The sequence below is a fragment of the Neolamprologus brichardi genome, chromosome 13 (assembly GCF_056152115.1).
Source record: "Neolamprologus brichardi isolate AB-2024 chromosome 13, ASM5615211v1, whole genome shotgun sequence".
NCBI lineage: Eukaryota > Metazoa > Chordata > Actinopteri > Cichliformes > Cichlidae > Neolamprologus > Neolamprologus brichardi.
Window position 1 is genome coordinate 21868064 of NC_142116.1, and position 24620 is coordinate 21892683.

A 24620-nucleotide genomic window follows, 5' to 3' on the forward strand; every position below is an offset into this window, starting at 1 on the left:
GCTTTTTCTTTTTTTTAAAAAAAGTTGGGCTGGAGAAGCCTAAGCTGTGGAGTAAAAGTGATTTATTATGTTCTTTCTTTATTTTTTTTTGGGCAAACTCTTCTTGCCAGAATTAAAACAAAGACGAGAGATTACAACATCCCTTGAGAAAGATCCTCAACATGTTGGGACTAAAACCTTAGGGCAGATTAGTGAAACTCGTCCTATTTGATAGCTGAACTGGCTCCTAGTCGTGACACTCGGGTTGTAACCACTAATACATTTTTTCATTTTTTGGACAGACCCCACTGTCAAACTGCCACAAGCAGCATTTGGTTTGGACTCTGTGAGAGGAAAACAATGCAATGAGATCTGTGCCGGCTGCTTTCCCGAAATTCTCAGTGAATTTTACACAATGATTCAAATGGGGCTTTTTTTGTTTTGTTTTGACTGAGGGAAAACTTTATTTATATCGAAATGTCTTTCCAGTAAAATAAAACAGGAGTAAAATTTTCAGTCAACATTTTGTTGTGAAATAGAAATACTGGGTTGTTAACGGAGCTGACAGTAGGCTCTCCGTCTGGGCTCGGGCCAGTGGGCAGATTTAAGGACCTACACCAAGCGGCGGGCTGGTGACAGCAGCTGTTGTTCAACCTCTGTTTTAAAAACTGATCACATTCCTGCATATATTTGGTTTAGGTTAAGTTTAAAAAAAAAAAAAAAGCAGCACAGTATGTTTTCACTTATAGATTTGTTTTCAGGTGCTTAGCAACTAACTGGTATATGAAAAATATCTAGCTACAAAAACACTTTTTTTGAGAATGGGGTGATGAAATAAACCTGGAAACAGCAATCAATCATGCTCGAGCTTCGGCGGGTAAACTGGACAGTTTTGAGACACGTAGGAGCCAGTATTTGAGTCTGAAAGCCATGACGTACTGCATGGCTCCTGCCTGTCTGAAATCCCCAATCTTTAACACAAAACCAAATCTTAACTCCAATTAAAGGTTTTTCACTTTCATTTGCGAGCCGCTCTTGACCACCACTACTTATGGGTGGAGGCAGAGATCCGTTTCAAGTATTTGACAAAGCATAACTCAAATGCACATGTATCAGTTGCCATAATGTGTTCAGCATTTGATCTGTGCGTGTGCAGCATATGTGAAAAGAACAGATATCGCAGTAAAAAGTGACACAAGCACAAATGCAAGTCATCTGAGCAGACCACATGGACAGTGTGGGGGAAGCATGTAGTCTGACAGAGTCTCATCTCTATTTCTGTGGCGTCAGGCATCTTTACTGTAGCCTGTCTCTCTCTCCCCCTCAGGACCTCTTCAGTCGTCGTAATCTAGAGGTTCTGGGCACATTTTCACTCCACTCCTCTCCGAGTGTGGATCTGGAACCAATAGAGGAGCCTGAGGATGCAGGCTTGACAGATAGGCTCCTCAGACTTGCGGCCAGCCTGTTTTGGTTTGTCTGTGCCGTGTTATTGCTTGTGAGGGAGAGCCTTTGGGCTCGTTTCCCTGGAGTAAGCAGCTCTACTTCCAGTGTGGTTTTCTTGCACTCTGAGACAGGGGAAGCATGGGACTCTGCCTTGGCTTCAAGTGGAGGAAGGGGTGGCAGAGGAAGGAGGTCGTGCTTGGATGTTTGTGCAGAGTAAGTTTGCATTAGGGCTGGAGGTCTTCCAAGGCACATCCTCTTGGCCCCGTGTGGGTGAGGGTCTTCCCCAGCATCACTCAGCTTGCACCTCTTGCTCGTGCTGGTCTCCTGACTGATTTCATTTTGGCAGAAACCTGCTGAGGTCCCATTTAGGTTGATACAGTCTGGAAGATCGTTCTCAGCATGCTGCTCCTGCTTTTGAGTAGTCCCAATTAGAGCTCCTGCTACAGTTAATGCACTGGAGCAGGGCACCTTGTGGTTTGCCTCTGACAGGACCTTCTGTTCAGATCTGGACAGACTCACTAAGCCCGATTCTGACTTGACAACTTGAAGTTCCGGTTTCTGGTTTTCAGCACAGACTCTCCGGTCAATCTGCTGCTCTGCCATAGTGGAACCACAAAGGTCTCGCTGGACACTGGCTTGTTTGGCTCTGAGAAAGAAAAAAAATGGGTATAAAGGATATAAACAGATACTTGAGTGTCCTCTCTGACTGGTGGGGTGGGAAAGTTCTGCATTAGATCATACTTACATCTTTTGAAGCACAGTCTTCTTTGTTTTCGTGGGGCTGTTTAAAGGCTCTTGGGTTTCTCCCACACTGGAAAAATATTCAGATCTGCTTTGTTCGCACAGCTCAGTCTAAAGAGGACAAACAGAATCAGTGTAAACACAAATATTATTACTGGCATACCCTGGAAACATTTCGTCTCACAGTGCTGTCATCATCCTTCATTGAACACCTTCATTAAATCCATTAGACCAAAAACTAAAAGAGTTCATGTCAGATTGTCTGAAGTTCAATCAATGCAGTCACCTTATTATTTAAACTATGATGCTGCCCAACATGAAAGATGAAAGGGCCTTCAGAGAGAGTAGCAGCTGCCCCCCCCACACCCACCGTAAACTCCCCAAATCCTCCACCTCAAAGTTTGAAATTAATCACTGGCTCATTATGGCGTGACAATTGTTCAGCCTACACTACCTGAGGTTTAAAATAATGCTCTCAGCCTTAGGCAGAGTTACGAAACGGTGACCATATTGACAAGTTAAAACAGCGAATAACGAAGATTCAGTAACAGAGAAAAAATGTGACGCAAGGGCAGCATTGCGTGGGAAAGAAAAATTTTTTTTTAAAAAAAGGTGTAAAAAGCATGTTATGGGACAGCTGCAAATGTAAACAGACTGAAGGGGGGAAAAAACCTTTTTTACTTTTAGCAATGATTTTTGAAACTGTAACTGAACAAAGCAGGATGAGTGCCGAGCGCTTCTTCTATGTCCTTATGTGTCTAAAACTTGCATCTGTAATTCTGCTACACCCCTAAGTGTCTCTGAAAAGCAAGTCTTATTTGCTAAAACTCTGGGGTGAAAGTTCAAAATATCCACATACTAAGGGAAACCTCTGAGGCAGAACGAGGAACAAGCTGAAAATTGGATCTCACCAACGTGTGCCCTCAACAGGCCACTAATGACGGTTAATCATGGGGTCTTTTCCTTGGCTGCCCCAGAACAGACTCTGGATTTATGAGAACAAGAGACGCTGGTGGCAAATTGAGCAGAACTTCAAAGGCTGAAGCACTGTCAATTCATCATAAAGTAATCAAATCAAAAAAAGTTGGTGGAATTGTAGACTAGCAATGGTTTAGAAAATGAGCACGTCTGCTAGTTCTTATCTGGAGAAGCAGTATATTATATTATATTTTGTATACTAGAACTTCTAAGGGTCTGAAGCTGTACAAAGGCATTTATATCAGCTCATGGTCTACAATGGGGATGTTGCCAGAACTGATACTTACAAGTAATCTTTATATAAAACTGAAAAAGCTACAGTACTTTTTTGTTTTTCAGTACAGTACTTACCTAAGCGGCATACCAACCAAGTTCGTTTGTCAACGAAATTGATACTTAGATACTAACTGATACTAAAAATTACTTTTGGATTAGACGTCCATTTGCAACTGCATTATATGTGACTGGAATGAACTCTGAACTCATTGTCACTTGTCCAACAGGAATGACTGATATCACAGGCGGTCAGACTGTGGAACTTGACAGAAGCAAACAATGGGCATTTGACGTGTGTGTAAGCAAGGCACAGAACATTATATGGTGTATCTGCACTTACCTCAAGGTGAACGAGGTTGTTTGCAGCTGTTTAGGGCTGCTGCCAATGAAGGCAAAGAGAGATGGGGTGAGTTGTTCGATCTTTTCTAGGGTTTTCTCTCTATTACTGTAGGGCCTTTACCTTACAAGTGACTTGAAGTAACTGCTGTTGTGATTTGATGGTATATAAATAAAATTCAGTTGAACCGAATTAAATCCTAATGCATATGTGGTTGGGTGAGGTCTCTGTCAGGAAATTTATAATGGGCCTCAATTTTACCTTGTGGGTTTGTAAGAATGATTTTATTATGTGTTTGCATACATTGTAGGTTTTGCAGTGATATGCACATTTGATGTATTTGCAATCCTTTTAAGGTTGGCGTGTGCATTTTTAGGCTACAGAATTAAATAGGAATCCATCTGATGACCCAATTTTAAAGTTCAAAAGTCATGAAATAAAGCTTGTCATTTTAACCTATGTTTCTTTGACTGTTTTGTTTTTAGGTCTCTTGACAGATCACTAAATATTTCACTATTGACACCAGCAGTGCCGTCTTCACCTCCTACAGTTGGCAGATAGCTTTGCACAGGATGGCTGCAGATAGGTGGGCAGAAAGGCCCTCCCCTCACTAGCAGCTGAAGATGTAAACAGCAGAACCACAACCCTGGCAAAGGAAATGTAAGACAGTTCCAACAAGATTTGTTTATTTGTTATTATTATTTTGTTTCATTTATTTATTTATTTAAAAAAAACAGTAATAAATATTAACCTGGCTGGCACACATGCTAACATTAGCTTTTTAACAATTAGCAATAGCCATTTCTGTAAGGTAGAGGTTATGGCTAATAATAAAATGATAATGTTAATGTTGGAGCTAGGCAGCAAACATTATAAGTTCTGCCTGTCTGTAATGTTAATGGACGGTGTAAATTTGACAGGAAAAGAACGTGATCTTGTTTTTTTTGTTTTTATGTTTTTAACCCCATGGTATTGAGTAGTACTTTCCTGGGTACTGGTAGCGAGTTTATAGTTTAAAGGAGAAGATGGGACAAGTTTCATGCCTGCTAAATTATCTGTTGAGATATTTCACTCAAAAACATTCATATCAACCTGACAGCAAAAAGTTAGGGGATCGCCACAGTGGTTAAGCTTTATCCTCTAGTGTATTTCTGTGTAATAAAAGTTGAGCTATTTCACTGACAAGTGAAAAAATTGATCTAGTGGCGGCACAAGATTTAAGGGATCACCAAAAATAGGATTTATTAATAATCAGGATCTATTCTCTGGCCACTGCGCTATGCTATGCCCAAGCTCATAGCAAACCATCCAATACTGTTGAAGCTATCGCTCTTTGGATCAACGTGGCTGAGACCGCTATCCACAGCTTCACGCCGCTAAACTTTATTGGTTTTTGCAAAGGGGGAACAACAACTGGACAGAAATTAAATCTGGGAAAATTCAAGGTCGTGGCCGCTATGTTTATTCAACATCAGCCATTTTTCAGATCATTACTATTATATAAACTGGTTGGTAAAATGATCAATGTGCACTCTAAGATGGGGAAAGCCAGTGCGGTAAGCTCTGGCATCCTGCAGATGTTGTGAAAACTGAGAGAAATATCATAAATGTCCTCCCCCGCACGTCACGATACTAGTGACAACATGTGACCCGACACGCAAGGGGGAAATGGAGTGATCGACCCAAGCTGCGAGGGCAAGCTGGGGCATTGTGGCTTTGCGCTGGGTGTTGAGACCTAGCAACTCTGGTCTGTGGTGTGGTAGACGGAATAAAGAGGCCAGACAGAGGGAGGGGAGGCCGGGCAGCAGGGAAGGAGGCGGAGCTGGCGAAATACAAGAGACAAGATACTACAGAGTGTATAAGAGAAAAAAAGAGAGTGGAGCACAACAAAAGCAAAGGCACCCCCTCAGAGTCACACTGCCTGACCTCAACAGTCTCTCCAGCATGCCCACAAACGCAAGAATCCTCACACAGGAAGTTCCACACAGGCTCCTCTTTGTGTTGAGATGGAGTCATGCTACAGTGTGGGCAGAGCTCTGGTCTGGTCTTTAGACATTTTCTCTCATACCCAGAGCTACAGCTAACCTTCAACATGGATTTGGGACAGTGACACACATACAAACTCTCATTTCGCCTCCACACTCACACACACACCCCAACAACAACAATTCTGAGAAAAATGTGGGTGCTATCGTTTGCATTGTAATGCCTTGATATGTATTCTAGCCTGTTTAATATGAATAAATGCTGTTTGAAAATGAACTTGAAAGAAAAATCAACAAGGAGCTAAAGGGAGGCTCTCTGGGAAAGTTTAGTGCCTTTCTGTTCCTGTCGGCACGACTTCAAAAGAGCAAGAGAGTGAAAGAGGAGAGTCAGAGAAAGGAAGAAGCATGAAGAGAGGAAGAGGCTGGATATAGATAGCAAGTAGAGAAAAGATAGATAAACAGAAAGAGCGAGAGAGATTGTGCATAAATTATTTTCAGCAGGGGTCTAGAGGTTGGAGATTCTGTATATAGCAACTACAGAAGAAATCAGACGGATTAAATAACCTTATAATTATCACAAGCTATGTGGATAAAACGGTAAGAATTGTGTGGGAACCGAGGTGGCCTAATCTTGTAAGGAATGATGCAAACTCTAAATAGCTGGAGAGAGTCCCATGAAAAAGGAGGGAGGGATGGTGGTAAATAAGAACGTCTACCCGCCGTTGCTACCACCTCTCTCTGAGAGAAAAAAAAAGGATTTAACCCCCCCACCGCCAGCCAGTCTGCTCGCCCCCACACAAAGCTGAAAAATGCTCCTCGTGATACAACATGTAGAGCAGACCAACAGTGCCCTCCCTGGCCCCAGAGCCTCCAAAACAACACAGCCTCGCCACAGGAGCTGCAACAAAACAGCACATCTGGATGTCAGATTACAGCGATAAGCCTGGCAAAAGGGCAAGGATAGCAGAGAGAATGATTCATTTGGTTTAAAAGGCTACCAGGACAGATTCTCAGCACTTGCCCCAACTCTGAATGACTCCTGGAAAAAAACTTCAAAAGGATAACCAGCAACAGCCTCCATAAAATACAGGCAACAGCCTCTAAGCCGTCCAAGATAAGGTAGAACACAGATAGGACGATTATGTTGGTTATCTTTTAATGCAGCTGCACTCAAAAGTAATGCAGCGATATGGCCAAAAGGTCTCTGAGCTGTTTAAAATGTTGCTGCAAAGGATGACAAACCTTCTCTTGGTGTTTAAAGACAATGCTTATTGATATACAATGCCATATTTATACACACTACAGCTTTTTTGTATATAGTCTGCACAAATACACATTCATCTAAATACTACTTTAACAATTTTGCTTTGTAGAAAAAGAGCATTTTTCAGTTAATCTTTTTCCAAAAGCTTTTAAGCATGGAAGTTAAAACATAAAAACTTCAAATAAAAAAATCTAACAAGTCAGCATGGGAGGCTCCGATGAACCATCAACTTTCATGTGCCACAGTGGAAGTCAGATTGTTTGTTCTGGGATTACTTTAATATCTTTGTACCTCACCTAACATATACAAAGCCAGTGAGATGCATTCCCATAAAGCAATTTTCCACTCATCTGTCACAAAATAATAGTGTCTCAACTTGAAATCTGTGGTAGCTTGAAATGCTTGAATCCCTCACAGCACTCATATTATAAAAAATGAATTATTCTTTCCACTGGAACTTCTTTTGAGCAGCTTTTTTTGATGACACATCTAAATATACAAAGTCCTCAAACTGGCACCAAGAAACAACAAGAGTATTTAACTGTCAGGGAATGAAAAACCTCCTGCAGAGATGTTCGTGAATGGAGTCCACAAATTCCACCCCTCATCATGCACCCACCCTGCTCCCACAGGGCAAGCATGCCCTGTTTGTGTAAGCTCACCACATCTTCTCTGCAACAAAGTCAACAAACATGCATGGGCACATACTTGTCTAAAATAGGGGACAGTTCTTATCCCCAAACAAGAGTTTCTGGATCCACCCATATCAAAGGACTGAGACAAGTGGTTAACTGAACACACTTCATGTAAATCATTAAAAGCAGTTTAAGATGGGCTGGAATGAGGACCTGTAAGAGATCATAGTCGTGCATTCAGCCTAGGTGTAGAGGAGGTCAGTAGACACTGGACGCTTGGGAACGGACTGCTGTTAGCTGTTGTGAGCTCTGAAGAACAGAGGCGTGCTGAGGTCATGAGTAAACACACAAGCTCGTCCAGAGCTCAAAAGAGGAGGGGAGGGGGGGAGACTGGAAACACATCTGTTCTGCCTTTGATCCAAACTTCTGCAGCCCAGCACGCCACTCACCTCAGCTGCCCACTCTGTGCCTGACTAAAAAACAACGGCCGCAATTATAAACACTAGATTTTCTTCCCATGCTGCCCTCTTCGGTGTTGGTGCTGACTCACAATAGGAGCAAGCTTTTATGAAGGGAAGGGACGTAAATCTTCAAATCCTCTGCGTATGCCTTTTTTTCCATTATCACATGAAAACAAAGCAGCATCAATTGCCCAACGTCTGCATAGCAACAGTGGATTCTAGGTGCCTAACAAACAGAGTCAATTAGGCTGATAGGATTTCAGCATTTATCCCAGACATGGCACTCAGTATGTCTGAACCAAAACATTTGCCGGATGCTTGAACACTCTCTGCCCCAGTAACATTTAAATCAAGCATTTCAAACTGGACAATCATGGTTGTTTCTGCAGCAAATGACCATCTGAAACCAAAACAGCTGGAGTTGGCCTTTTTTTCCCCCCTTAAGTTTGCTCTTTCCCATAGTTTGCGTATTACACTGCTAATCCCTTCCTGGGAAGGCTGTTTGATAGAAATAGAATCTCACCTTTTTATATAGCACACCTTTTCTCTCATCGTGTGTGGCTGTTTGGAAGGAAAATGCTTCTGCTTCCTGACTAAATGTCAGTTGAAAATATGACTAATATAGAGTGAACAAACTGTATAAAATTAAAATAGAGTACACTCAAATGCGGGAGTGAGAAGCTGCCTTTCAGTGATGTCACCTTAGCTCCCTCATAACATAACCCCCTAAACTTGTGAAAACTGCTCATTGATGAGTCTACATTTCCACTGCGGCTGAAGATTTTTGCACAACTAGTCACACAAACTGAATCCTAACAACAAACCTGAAACCTCCCTAAACACGGACAAATGTGGCATTTTTTTGAGACTGCCTTTCTTGTGCTGTCAAGAATTGGGGGATAAAAGACCCTTTTTTAAACATGATATCAACTCTGACACAGAACTCCAAACACCCCATTATTTATAGACAGCAACATTATACCTTACATCAGTTGTGACTCACAGTCTAAACCTTTTTTTTCCCTTTCCGATTTCTGACTTCCTTGGCAGCATTAAAACTGCAAAAACTCCCTTTCTGACAAATAAGAACAGAGTGAGGGATATAAACAAATTATTGTTTTTGTCATGTGAAAAACTTCAGCCTCTCTGTCTGGTATCTTTCCCTTACAATGCGGGCTCGAGGTTGAGCTAGTGAGAGCTTCACCACAAGACTCCCACCCTCCAATTCCCTCAGCTTGTACTGTATGAGCCCAGAGAACCACATCCTGAGGAGAGGAACGCAATCGACAACAGTGCCTCCTTGAACTGGAAAATTGGTTACACAATCTGAACTTTTCACTGACGACTATGTTGCTCCACTAAAAATATTACAATCGCTGCTTTCATTGGAAGCCAAACTGTGGAGAGTGCAGAGACATTTCAAAGGGAAACAATAGCAAAAACCCTGTAGAAAAACATCAGGCCACTGATCATGGGATGTGATGGGAGAGATGTCTGTCCTTGATGTGAGTGCCAAGGTGAGAGGCTCCACAGGCTTTTCCCAGAATACTCTGGGGAGTTTGAGATCAAATGAACACTGACCAAAGGACAACTGATTATAATACAGGCGGACAAAAAAAGAACTACAGCAGTAGGTCTTATGGCACTGACAAGAGTTCAACTTGGTCTACACAGCACAGACTACAGGGAAATATTCACTGAACCCAACTTTATTTGAGTCCAATTAATCAAGGCACGTGGCATTCAACTGCAGACAGTAAAGTTAACCGAATTCTCTCTTAAAGACCCAAACAATGCACATGCAACCGCAGGACAGAGGGATTTGTTGTGGTTCTCTTGAGCATGCAAACCCCAAAACCTCATGCTTGAAACTGACAGAGAGAACTAAAGTTCTGCAGGTAAGTAATTAAAAATGTGGGAGCAGGAGCTTTTCAAAAAAGCGTGACTTGGCACCGCTTCACCCAGCCTCCCACGATCATTGGTTTTCCTCTCACTAGGTCTCCTTAAAGCCCATGGAGGTTCAGAGTCCACCCCTTATAAAGAGGATAAGCATATATAAACGAGAGTGCAATTTGGCAGCACATCCCTATAATAACACACAGACACATGGACGACTTTTTGCCAGGCGACTGGAAGAGGAAATAGAGGAGTATAAACAGCACTCACCGCGGGCAGGCTCGGGTTTCTATGGTGCGCTGAGGCATCTTCTGGACGGCTCACACACACAACATATCGTTCGGGAAACACACGCAAATCTGAGAGCAGGCAGAGAAACAACACAGACCCTGCTGGTTAATAACGTGGGCTCACCTCTAATTATCAGTCAAACTCAGACAGAGGGAATTGTGGTCAATGTTTAATTTTTACATCTACCAGTACCAAGTATTTACTATCCCTCAGACCGGGGAGAAAATAGCAGTTTATATATAATTGCTGAATTTTATGAGCTGCATAAACAGCATGAAATATTAGGAAATTTTACATTAACAATGACTCTTGGGAGTAATAATACTGTCTCACTGACTTCAGAAGGAAAGATCATTTAAGCCGCTTTTCCAAACAATGTCAAGAAACTCAGGTCCAGCTATATTCCAAAAGTCTCTGCCCGGATGACATGTGACACTAATAATAATTAAATTTATAATGTCTGCTGTTTTCAGTTGGGTTTGGGTTCTGCTTGATTGCTCGACAAAAAGTTCAGAGCTCGTGAAATGTTTCAAGCGAAATTGGAACCTTCAATGAAAATTTCTCAGGACACTTTTAGACAGAGCACTTCTTGGAGTTTGGAAATCTAGCTTTTCTTCGAATTACCCCGATCCCAGTTAAAATTTAAAGCAAACCCAAAAGCCTTCTTGAAATCTAACAAGTAGATTGACATGGAATTTGCAAATCATATTAAATAAGAGGAATAAAACATTTAGTCTCAATGACCTCGTAACTATTCCTTTAATGCCAACCCGTGGACAAACTTTACAGTCTTTGCTCCACCAAATGTCAGCTTTTTCTTCTTTATTCTTTAAAATGTTGGCATTGTGGAGTGAAATTTAAGTCAGCTAAATCAGAATATTTCACTGCATTCTGAACAACTAATTACCGTAACATAGCTTTAAGAAGACCTATTGTGGTTCAGCCTTGAACTCCTTTTAAGAACGTTTTTTGTAGCCGTCTCGTCAACCACGATAAAAACTTTTCACCATCCATTTTATAGCTAATTGATTTTTTTTAATGATCTAACCACATATGTACTGCCAACTCAGTGGACCAAATTACACAACCTTTGACCTCAGGAGACCGAGTCTAATTTGATGTGTAATGGACCTGCTGAGAGAAGCCGTCATCTCAGCCAGCAACAGGTCACCGTTGCCTCAACAGCCAAGGCCTGGTCCTCCCCCAAGGAGCAGATATTAACTTTACTGACAGGAAGAGAACCATGTTGGTCCCATGAAAAGGTGGCCAAGGGTCACAGGCATTAGATGAGCCATGGAGATAGATTCTCACTGCCCTCCACATACAGCTAAGGAATCCTTCTCTCTCTGCCTCTCTCAGTAGCCTCTCAAGGGAACCACTTAATGGCCGCTTGTTCTCAACAACACCCCGATCAGGTAGGGACAGGACATAAAAACAAGTGAGGGGGAGAAACATCAACATCCAGACCACAGATGCCTCACTCATTCTGTGGGAAATTTGGCTGAGTATAAACCCTTGAGAGGTCTATTTCTGAGTTTTAACTGGGGATGGATTTATTGAAAACATGTAGGTCACTTACCCTGCTTGACAATACATCTGAGACTGGAGTGTCGCTTCAGAAAATTGCCCACCAGGTTGAATTTTTCACCTGTATAAACCAAAACAGAGAGACAGTTAACATAAAAGGTTCTATTACCTATCTAACAGTGGGCACATTTTGGTGAGACGGTGCATGCTTTGATACACCAATTACAAACTAAATTCAATTTCCCATCATTACACGAAACAGCTGCAAATGTTATAGTGAGACAAAGTGGTTAAATAATGGACACACTACGTGAGTATAAAGCCCCTCATATGATGAGTTCCACAACTGGCCTTACTGCTGTCACATGCAGTAAAAGAATCACAGTAAAGCTTTAAAAAAAAAAAAAAACCACAAAAAAAACACAAAAAAAACACAGGATTAGGGTATTTTGCAGCAATAGAGCACACTCCATTAATGCAGATAACAGTGCTGCACATGGCTCCATATGCTTGGACACATACCCATCAATTTTCTACTAACTTTAAGTTTATGCTTGGTCTAAGGCACAGCACGCTAAAACAAGCCAAATTATTTATCGAGTGTGAAACAATTCATTCTCCTTTAATTTAAAAGACCTTCCAGTTTGGCACAAGCACAGAAACCCTTTCTGGGGTCTCTGCTCTATTTGTCATGGAATGATTTCATGGTATGTAAGATGTGCTGTGCAGAAACAGCAGCTTGTTGCCTAATCTGGCAGGAATTTGTTGACTAAAAGCAAGGGCCTGGCTAACACGCTATGCAGTTGTTCTTTGCAAACAGACACGCAGTGCTGGGAAGCTGACCAAGCCAGTTCATCCTTTGATATCTTCTTCGTACCCTTTTTGTCCTCATAAGAAAGTGAATGTGAAACTTTAACACCACCTTCCTATTATTTCTTATTTGACATTCTCTCCCATGTGTGGACATATAAAAAACCCATTTTCTGCAAACTGTCTGGGTTTGGTTTTTTTTTTTTTTGCTTCAATTAAAGGATTACATGTCTTCCCAAGTTTGAGAAAATCATGACCTCTTGCACTTAAGGCTCTTTCAGAAGTCCCTGGATAATCTCAAATGTGCACTGTCATCAGGCTAAAAATGAGGCTGTCTGTATTTCTGAAAAGCTGCTGTTTTGGAAGTCTTTTTAAATCTGCCAGTAATGACACTAACGGTCACCCATCAAGAAAACTTGGAACAACTTGGACAAGTCTACTTCAAATAATAAACTACAACTAGTTTCATGCCCATGTCCGTGAAGCCTGTTGCTGCATTATTTCATGACAAACCCTTTACAAAATTTAAGAAAGTAGGTGTATCACTGTTAAAGTCCACGATCAAGAAATGGCTTTATGAGTGAAACTACAGAGCATTTACAACAAGGTGCAAACCACCCATTACACTCAAGAACAACAGGTCCAGACTAAAAGACAGTTAATGCAATACCTTTGTTAAATCCCCTGAATTAAATCTGAAAGTCTCCACTTCAATCACATCTTAATTGTTTAAATTATAATCCAATTTGGTGGTGTACAGAGGCAAAACTACAAAAACAGTGTCAACACTTCAAGACATTATTGTATATTCTTAAGTTTACTACCCAGTGATTGATAGCATCATGTCTGGTTTCTTTCTGTTGGTGCCCGCGGTATAATTAGCAACTAGAGTCAGCACATCATGAATAATATTCATCATTAGAAAAGACATTACCAACATAGATTATGAAACACACAAATCAAATCAGTCTGACATTATAAATATAGACTGAAATCCATCAATCGTGAACTTCATCACAGAGCCTTTGAAACTAGATGTGTGTTACTATGAGTTACTATGATACTAAGCAATTACAATCAGTATTTTAATGACAATCAGGGGAAATTGTTACCCAGAGGCTACAATCTTTTCAATATCACACCTTCAGGAATGCTTTTTACCATCAAATGTATTAGTATAAATTGAGCCTTACCAAAATTTGTTTTGGAAAATGTTTAGCATCGTAACTATGATTTGTGAACATTCAACAGAATCTCTCTGCAAGAGAACAAAACCCAAATATCTAACATGCACAACTACAAAGTGACTTTTAGTAGTGACATTTGTGAGATCTGTAAAGAGCCATTTCTTCACTCAAACTGCATATTGGTTAAATATTTTCTTACACATTACATCCCATTATTTGTTTTCAAAAGTTACATAATATTAATTGTGTGAAACTAAAATGTTTCTTTGGGGTGATGAAAGAAGCTCAGCTTACCATATCCTTTATTTCTGTACAAACTCTTGCTCCTCAGGCCAAATGATTTTTTACACAAGCCATCAGTGGATGACTAATGTCTTGGGACCAACCCAGTTGTCTTTTCGTCAGTGAATAGAATCTCTACAGCTCTATCTAGGTTGCGCAGGCTGGCATTAAACTCTGCTTCTTTGCAGCAAAAAGCTCCTTCCAAAAAGACCCATAAGACTTATTAATAAAAAAAGAATTGTGCAAATTGTTTTATCAGCCGAGAGCTTGCAGTTCTGGAAATGCGGCACACTCAGCATGTATGATAATGATTTGTTTTACTGGCTATGTGCCCCCATCACAGTAGGTCTGCAAGAAAACAGTGATTATAATGTTCAATTGCCAACATCGAGCTATACGGGATTACATCCACTTATCCATAATGAAAAGCAGATAATAACATAAAGTCAAAAGCCTGATAATTTGGTAGCAAAGCCTTTACAGTTATGATGCCTAAAATGTATTAGCCACACAAATTAGCATGGTACTGTTATCATGCTAACACACTTTTTTGCGTGTTGGAGCCCTGACTTCAGGAGATGAGGCTTGAGGTGAGGAGACATAATGAGAAAGAGATGATGAAAATATGCATGTATAAATGTTAAATGGGCATATATAGTTTGAAAGAAGTCTTTTTTTCCTATCAAATAACCTAAGAAAATTATTTACTATTCCTTTAACGTGGCTCGCTGTACTTTAAGCTCCAGACGTCTTTTTGGTTTAGATACAATGCGCATGAGTACAGAGAAAAATGTCACTGTCCTTCCTACTGACTACACTATACTTGGTGCACATCTCTTTGAAGGAGCACCTCCGTGCTGGTGTTAGCTTTAATGTAGGAGTACATATGGTATTGATAGTACTCTCACTAAATTGTCTTTAAAGTTTCCAGCCTTATAAGACTGTTCCTTTAGAGTCTGGTGCACATAAGGCATGTAATAATAACGGATAAGTCAACAGTCTTTAAATAGATTGCCATTAATCCCAATGGGAAATTGCATTAACACACAGATTGGGTATGTTGAGCATGTCTGTATTTAACAGCAGAATTTCTTTATCAGGAACAAAATCTAATATTGTGTTTTTCCCTAAATAGCACAGGAGAAAATAATTTATCACCCACTGTGGAATGCTGATCTGTATCTCCGTTTTGTTTTCTCTGACTGCTCTTAGTCCATGAGGAACCAGGAAGCAAGCATCTTTCTTTGCACTTTCATGACTCTTTGTTTTTGGAGGCTCTGATTTAGCCCTCTTAGCCACTTGTCTAGCTGTACAACTGTTCTCACTGCTTTCCCTTGGTGAGTTGAGCTTGCCAATTCCCAGGACAAACTTGACAGGGATGTCTGGACATGGAGTTGGGAACCAGTGCAACGCCGCGGCCCGAGACATCAGCTGTTGCTCCAATGTTGAAACGTCCTGCGCAGCGCAGAGTTGCTCTTGGCCCTCTGCCCAGGTTCTCTCGTGCTAAGCTTACATTCATGTTTCTCTCTCACAAACAGTTTGCTGGTCCCTCCTCTGGGAATAAGTGGCCCCTTTTTGTGGCAACTGTGGCCCACAGTGGTGCAATACTCAAATCTGCAGAGCAGAGACTTTAAAAGGTTTCATTTGTACTTCCTTAAAAAGAAGATGGCCTTGCTTAATTGTTTTGAAATACAATGCACAACAATATTATGACAGGTCAAATCAAACAATAAAAAAAGCTAGTATGCCATGTTTTTAGAAATGTGGTAGATAATATTTTAACCTCTTGTTTGGAGAGACTTCTGCCATCTTGTAACATACCGCAGAACAACTGCAGAAGAAAGACCAATGCTAGAGTGCTTTCGAAACACACATACACACACAGTGCAGTTTTCACCACTTCCTGGGAAAACAATGAGAGGAAAGAAAAGTCAACAAACCAGAAGGCGTCCAGAGTGAGTAGGACAGTAAAATGGACCAGACAGGAGTGAGAGGCATTCAGACCAGGGTCAAAGGTAAGCACCCATGGAAAAGACTTCATTAACTTCAGTCATATCCTGAGGAGATCATTAAAACACCCATAGAAAACACAGCATACTTCGTCTTACCATCGGCATTTCTAGCAGCCTGTCCTGTGGTGACGAGGAGGAAAACTACAGTTTTTTCTCTCTGTGTTTACAGACTCTTAAGTTACTTGATTACCCAAAACTTGGATGCATCCTTGAAACCAATTTCCACAGTTTAACAAAGATTTTATGTCAAATTCAGGCTCTTGCGGGGGGAAAAGAGCTGCTTAGTCAGTCAGTTTAACTGTTTCAACTCAAAATGAACAGAATTCTACAGGCCACAGTATTATATGTTTAAATTATGCCTGCACTGCCTCAAAAACAAAAATCTGATTACTGCAGTGGTTGCAAAGGCACCGATTTCCTCCTCTAACCTAATTTCTCTCATTAACATATTCTTAGTGTGCATGTAAAACTAATGACTGCATGTCGGGAGAACTGTAATTCCCACGAAACCTCTTTACGAACAGGAGTTGAACCAGCAGGACACTCAGACACCAGTGCCTGAGAATCCTGATCTCCTGACATCTCTTCTTTGATGTAGACCCCCTCCCTCTGTCCTCAAGTGTGGGTGGAGAGTCGAGGCTTAGTGCGCGAGAGTGGGGTGGAGTTGCGAGGGATGAGAGCGCATGAGGAAGTTACCCATATGTAAGTGGGGGCTTTCCTGGAAGGACATCACTCTGTGTGTGCAACTGTAACTACGGCCGTAGCAGAGAACTGTGCCTTATCATCCCGCACAACTTCCACCTGAAACAATATTTGCACATGAGTGTTCAATTTAACATTTGGGTGACCCCTTCATCGCAGTTACAAAATACGCCGCAGCATGGTAGCTCAGGCCAACCCATAATGCAGCATGTGAATAAAAGTGGTGGGGAGCATTCTGAAGTGCAGAACAATTACCAAAGGGAAAAATATATTTTTCAGGAACATAATCTGATGAGAGACATGAAGTCACAATACAAAATGTCGTGTTCAATCATCATTATATCTTAAGTAGCTCGCGAGGTTACAAATTTCCCAAAGTGCAGTCAAACGGAGCATTCAGAGTGAGGAAGCAATCTGCTTAATCTGCATTTAAATAAAATAAGTGCATTTTGGGGCTTTGAGTTATGCAAAGTGTTCACTCTTTAAAACCAGGGCTAAAGTCTCATTGAAAGAAGCCTCTCCTACCTGGAACATCTACCACTGTTTATTGATAACAGGAAGGTACAAAGTGAGTGAGTGAAAAAACCAAAAAACCAAAACTGTTTTCCTCTGACTAGGTCTGAATCTTATTATAATCTGTTGTAAATAGTTAAATGATGTAACACTACGTGAACTGGAAATGGTCGGCGTGCACTATCTATTGTATTTGCTTTTGTTAAAGCCATTGTGGGCAGGCTTTTCTGATAAACTGTGTTGGAGGTAGTGTATTACAAGGTAATGCATTGCTGCAACTCCACTTGTGCAACAAGGGGAAAAGTTTAAGAGCGGCCTATGACTTGTGGGTAGTAGATATACACATTACTTGGAATTTGTTGCGTAAAAGAGCAAGTGTGTTACGCTAAAGTTCAAAGATCTAGTCATAATCTAGAAATTTGTCATGATATGCTGTCTTATGTAAATGTTAAAGTTATACTGCTGCAATTTAAGTGATTGTGGATTAACTGGAAACTGTTACTTTATGTAAAATTTGAAAGTGTAATACAATATTGTTTTCAATTATCACCTCACCAGTGTTGACAAAACGCAGTGCATTAGGCAAACTACTATAATAACACCTGTCCATGGAAAAAAACAACAACAAAAAAACCAAAACTCAAAAGCACATGACATAAGTCCATTTCTTCCAAAGTGAAAGGGCACGGAACTGCTGTTCTCTGACATGTTTTAGTAATGCCTGCAACAAGGCATTCTGGTCAGGCTGAACACTTAGCATGAGTTCAACAGAGTGTGTGTGTGCCGTCTCCCACACCAGATTGTGGTAAAAGGGAACAGTCACATGAATGTGATCCATGCTCAGGCTAAGACTCAGGCCCTAATTATATGGGAAAAGAGTGTGGTGTGACAGCTATGGTGGGGATTGCGGTTGTGTCCTAAGAGACTACAGCTGACCCTGTGGAGAAAGTGAAGCAGGGAAAGTGGGAAAACATAAAAAGACGGCATTAGGAGAGCAAAGAAGTGCAGACATGGAAGGCAGAGAAGAGGCGATAATAAATATAAATGCATAAAATGTAAGGGGAAAAAAAGAAAGATTTATAAGAGAAGTGTGCGTGTTTGTGAGAAATAATAGGTAGTGGGGTTAACAATGGAGTCGGACTGTCCTATGTGTTGCTGCTGAGTAAGGCTGGAGGCTTAGAGAAAGGATTTAAAGAGCCACAGCAACACCACAAAGCACCATGGGGAAGGGGCTTGCCTGGCAGGGGCCAAGGGAGGGAGAGCAAGCAGAGAGAGAGGCGGGCTGGATGGAGCGGCTACTCTGATCAGGATCCATTTCCAGCCTAGGCCCTGGAATTCCTTTGTTCCTGTCACAGGTCTCCGTTTCCCTCTTGCCTTAATCCCAGCCTCCCTCACGCCCAGTAACATAGAGCAGGGCAGGTAACTAAACCACGCAGCCATGCTTTTCTATTTACAGACGAGTTCCCCACATAATAGTTGCTAATATAAATAGTAATAGCTGACGTTGCATTACAAACCAACAAAGTGTGTTAAATCAGACCGTCACCACTTAATGACATTTGATAAAAAGTCTGCCTCAAGAGAAGCATCACAGTACTAAGCAGAAAGGTTTGCATCCAGGCCGAACACTCTTCAAAATGATCCCAAGCAACACGTGCACTGCTTTGTATATTTGCACAGAAAATGTCATATGCTACTACAATCCTATCCTAATTAGAAACTCACTGTTGGGCTGTAGATCTTGAAATGCATGGTTAAGTCAAACAACAGTTAAATTAGAGCTGAGTAAAAGTGAGCCATCTCCCTTCTTGTCCCTGAACATCCTCCGCAGTCTTTATTGGAAGGGAGATGGTCATTCGTAAACACATTCTCCAGCAGTAAAGCTATCCAGCAACACTTGTGCTTTTCCCGCATTGGCCGTGTCCAGGCTGCCTTAAGCCCCCTTCATAGGCCTGCCAAAAGGAGTCAGTGGTACACTGTGCAGCACTCGCAAAGCCCTCTCCCACGGCTATTAGTGACCATTCATCTGGGGAGCCTGGGAAAATGCCTCTCCAGCCTGCCGTGGCCATGGGGAAACAGGCTGGCAGGTGTTCCCTCCCTCTAAGCCCTGGCACCTGTGCAGGGAGAGGAAGAAGGAACCAGCTCATGGGTTCAAACTGACTCTAGGTACCATTTTGCCACAGTGCCTCTAAGTCCTCCGACTGGTAGCAGGACTCCAAATGCCAGGTTAAACCACACCTGAGCTCTGCCTCACATAGGCAGATCAGTGTGCCTATTTCAATACCAATGGTAGACAAAAGACATCTGGCAATGTACTTTGGGAAGTTGAAATGGCATGTTAACTAAACCCATGTAAAATGGGACTTCTCAGTTTACACTATACCCATAGACACATACATATTGCTATTATGGTCTACAAAATCAATATCCTCTTGAGTGGAAACAGTATGAGGCAAGAAAGTGCAGGATCATATTTAATCCGGTAAAGGAAAAGGAAAAGGAAATACAGTAGGTGGTGTATGGCAATCTTTTAGACAGTCTGTATGTTTTTCCAAGTCTGTATGTTTTTAGACAGCATGATGATCAAGATATTAGCATCTGTCATGAATTTTCATGAATGTTATTGTGGATAGTCTTTGTTGTAGCGTATAACCACCAGCTTCTTTACTCGGTTAACATTTTGAATGACAAAAATGTCATTGAGAACACAGAGAACATATTATGCACTCATTTTCATTTTGTAATTACTATGAGAAATGTGGGTGTGTTGAACACGGTCTACCAGTGAGAATGCATGAGGCCTCACTCATCCTCCCCTTCCCTGGACTTTTAAAGTCTACCATGTCCATTCTGCAAGTCCAGAGCCAAAATGCTTGGTGGGAAAAGTTCCCTCTGTTCATCTCTCTAAAAACATAAATAAATCACATCACTGTGAGCTAATCACGAAGTCTCAAGTAGCCTGTATAAAAAAAACGAGAGGGGTGGGGGGCTGACAGTTGGAATTGGCTTCTGCAGCTGAGATTTGTAGAAATGGCTTAGATTTATGTTGACAGAAGACATGAGATAAGCCGCTCTCTGACTTGTTCACTGGGTGCTATACACACACATATGCATTCAGCACAGCGTACATACATAAATACCATAACTCACAGAAAGAAGTCCGATACAGACACTTGTGCTGAAGAGTCTTGGAATGCTAAAAGCTGTTGATGGCTCATTTGAAGTGCCAACAGCTGAGACTGTACGCCGTTCTTACTGCTCTCTGTTGGCGGAAGTCCCTGTGATTTTACACGGGCACCAGCTCAAACGCCGCCTCACACAAGACCCACAAGCCCCCTCCCGCACCATCCCACACATAGCGCAACGGTCCATCTGCCTATTCTTGGCGTAGACATCAGTACTATCCTGCCTGACACCTTTCTCTATATGCAACTACATGCATGTGCACATGTTTCGTCACATGTGGCTCACCCCTTGATATCCAGGACCATCCTGCCATCAAACATAAAACAAACAGATGCAAGCAGGTCCTCTGCTAAAACAAAAAACAATCTCACCAACAGTCTGAAAGATTAATATCTACCTCCACTGCTGAATGGATACCATCAATACTTAATACCCATCCTGTGGTTTGCTGGGTTTCCCTCCCTAAGCCTATAGTCTGTCCTCCCCTTTTTTATGGCTCCTGCTTGCATGCTCACTTCTCACAGTCACAGCCTCAGTCTTTACTGCTCAGCCACCTCCCTCACTTGGGACAATGAAAAGCCCAAGAATGTCATTACACTCACTTAAGACCTTTAATAGGACTAGAGAACATGAACTGTGTAGGCCTGTTTGAGGCACTATACCTTTTCATGTTGTAAGAGGGGAAAATTCTCTGATATGCTATGGAGTCATGTTCCACTGGTTACATTCTTTGTGGTGAAGCTGCAAGGAGCTTAATCATTTTTACATGCATATTTCACTGCTGAAATACTGATAGTCCCCTTGTTCACACTCTAAACTGTGCACAACCATTTGGGGTGTGTGTGTGTGTGCGCGCGCACGTGGAGCCTTAGTCTACGATCACCATCATTAGACATGTCTGTCTCTCGTCAGTCTGTCATGGGAAATATGAGTCAGGCTTTTCAGTAACCTTACACTGTGAGCCTGTTCACACCTAACCCAAGGGGAGGATATGTGTCTCAAACACACTGTACAACTTCTGATTCACACTCTTTCTGATGCAAATGAGCACCTGTGTGCACGCATTGTCGTACTATATCAGGACTATATGGACAGAAAGTTGAAAAATGTGTACATATACACTACGTGTGAAAACTACAAAAAGGTGGTAGGACTAAGTGTGTGTGTGGGAGGTAGCGTGAGAGGCAGAGCTACAGCCGCAGGAGAAACTTTATGGGGCCGACTGCCCTGTAATCCCACTCTAACAGTCAGGCTTGCCCCGCTGAGAGAGCCCAGTTTAACTGCCCTTAACTGCTACCTGTGACAAAACCTGTCTGTCTTACACCACACAGCTGGAGGTTCCTCTGATGCTTTATAGGTATATAGTGCTTCAAAGGCATGCATGTGGATGGCTGGGGGAATGTATCTTTTCTGCATAAACAGGGACAAACTGAATTGACTTATGTAAATTTGTGCATAATTTATTGATATTTACTGTACATACTTTTTTGTGTCACAGCAGCTGGTTTTTGATGTTATCGTTTAACTACAGGTGCAGATAAACTCAGACTAGCCAGTGGCGCATTAAACAGAATGATAATAAACGTCAGAAGTTTTAATGAATATGCGTCTTGCGCATACAAATGCACCTGAGACCTGCCAAGTCAAACACCACAACACAATATGAAAACTCCTATCAGCTCTTGCCTTTACAGGTCACACCCTGGGCGTAGGGAACCACCATGCCCCAACTAGTTCTGTTGTCTTTTCACCCACTCAACAAGGTAGCCGTGAAATGCTTTCCTGTAACTTTGTTTTGTAACCCAATTTGCATTCTGCGTACAGACTTCAACAGTCTGCTTTGTTTGAGTAAATATGCTACTGCGTTCAAAGCCAAAGAAAACCATTTTACTTATCCAAGAATTAACGACAGACACACCTAGGAGAAGGAAAGGGAAGACGTAGATGACTTCATCAGAATGAGCAACAATGATTTCAAAACAGAATAAATACAACTGGCGCATGACAATTAAAACCAGTGCTGGAGGAAAATGACTGAAAAACACAGTGTTGTGCTAAATAATGGATTTTAAAGCACTAAATTATATAAACTGATAAACACTGGAATATTTGCCGCTAGATTAAACAATCCAGTATTAACGAGGGTCGGGATAATGGGGTTTTACCTTTCACAGAAAAGGCTGAAGCTGATGCCAGCTCCTTCTTCTGTTTGGGCTGTCTTCTATTGTGGAGGAACTCGGTATACTGCTTAACCCTCTGGTCCACAGAATCTTGAACCAGGGTTGTAACCTCCTAAAAACACATATTTAATGTATGTAAAGTAAACATATGTTGAATTGGTAAGAGAACACAAGATTTGATTTGGCATAACAAGTAAAGTTTAAAGTTCAGATGAGGCAAAGATGATTACTGAAATTCCACATGTGGCTGAGAGGGAGATGGGAACAGTTCTCCAACAATGAAAATAGACGAGGCTCAGAGTCATTTTAGATTCTACGCTGCTGCCGCCTTTTGAAAAGGTCTCCAGCAGGAAAGACGCCATGTATTCCCTTTCACACTTAATAACAGCCACGCCCATCTCCCCGTGTCTGTACCTCGATGTGGCTCGTAGTGAACCAGCTAGTGTCCTCTTGGCCGCCCAGGGATAGAACGTGGAGATCCACCAGCACAGCATAGTTCCCACACTGTAACACAAAGAGGAAGGATAGCCACAGGTTGCTGAGGGGCATTGAGCTCACAGGCAACAAAGGGAATCAAAGTGCGGGTGATTGACAGCGAGACAAACCACAACGACCCCCTGTGTCCTCAAACATCACCCCAGGCCTCTCACAGCAGTCCGCTCCCTCCTTTTTCTCTGTCTAGCCATCTCCCTACCAATCTCTTTACAAAAAGTATGGCCCCGTTTGTCTCCTCATATTTCCCCTCACTCAGCGTAAATTATATCTGCAATACAGTGCCTAAGGACAGAGTAAGCTACAGGAAAATCTAAAGATGTACCATAAAAATGAGGACTATTATCCCAGTTTATATCAGAGAGGTAATAAAACCTTGTTTTTTTGTGTGTGTTGTAGAAAGAAAGGAAAAGAGCAGCAGGGTGGATTCCTGAAGCACTATGTCCTTGTGACAATAAGCAATAAGGGACAAGGAGGCCAAAAGTGCCGCTGCTGTTTAAGTTGCTGTTACATCTTTCTCAAGCTAGCCTGATTATGGTTTACACATGAGTGCAAAAGCTGCCCTCTGCAGAGAGCAAATGGATGTGAGTCTCGTGTGAACTTAGCCTCTCCATGGTCAAGGAAGTAATGGATGGACTGAGACCACCCACAACATGACACAGTGGAGCAGCGAGTACTAAAACCCAGAGTGATAATGCGGCAAAAAGCATTCATGAGAATGACGGTGCAAAAACACTAAGGTCACGAAAAGCCAAAACCAGACACTGACCTGAGGATCACATTGTGGAACTTGAAGAGTGTGTAACAAGAGGAGAAGGATCACTGGATCATTCAGTAACAGGGGAAACTGGTGCACACTGAAAGCTTTGTTTTTAAGCAGGCACATCCTCTGGGCTAGTGTTAAAGCATAGTATTATAGACAAGATGACTAAACTCTACAATCCAGCATGCTCTCAGCATGACGTGAGAGACCTCATCCCGCAGGGGTATAACCGTCTACTAATGTTCTAACTCTGGACACAAATGTACACTTCGAACTCATACTTTTTCCAGTTGTCTCTTTCTTTTGTTAGTTAGGACTTAGCTTAGCTTGCTCATTAAAGTACTGCATTGCTTCTCAACTGGTAAAAATAAAGCTTGGCTGTGAACCTTTCATCAAATGTTATTAAAGGCTACATGTGAGCAAATCAGCCTGCCAAATACTCTGCATTATTTTCCCCTTGAGAGCATTATCCTCTCTCGTTCTTTCTGTATTATAATAACTGAAGAGAATCTGCTTTCTTATTTCCACAGCTAAACGAGTGCAGAGGGTGCCCCCACATGACTGATAAGTGAATCTTTCTTGTTCGTTTTAATCTCAGACATGTCTTGTAGTATTGAGTATGTGCAGCCCTACAGCATTAATGCATGCCAATTCATGTTAAAGTACTAATGCAAGTCTAA

At 41.7% G+C, this 24620-nt stretch overlaps 1 protein-coding gene across 1 annotated transcript in view; it reads right to left on the minus strand.

Annotated features, from left to right (window-relative positions):
• Nucleotides 1–51: 51 nt before the first annotated feature.
• slx4ip (SLX4 interacting protein) overlaps nucleotides 52–24620 on the minus strand; it is a 32347-nt gene continuing 7778 nt past the window's right edge. Inside the window, exons 3-8 of the mRNA XM_006806932.3 lie at nucleotides 23100–23189; nucleotides 22671–22797; nucleotides 11866–11934; nucleotides 10266–10354; nucleotides 2168–2274; nucleotides 52–2068 (exon numbers count right to left, since the gene is read on the minus strand). Coding sequence (XP_006806995.2) covers nucleotides 1303–2068; nucleotides 2168–2274; nucleotides 10266–10354; nucleotides 11866–11934; nucleotides 22671–22797; nucleotides 23100–23189 — 1248 coding nt within the window. The 3' untranslated portion in view covers nucleotides 52–1302. The remainder of the gene's footprint in view (nucleotides 2069–2167; nucleotides 2275–10265; nucleotides 10355–11865; nucleotides 11935–22670; nucleotides 22798–23099; nucleotides 23190–24620) is intronic.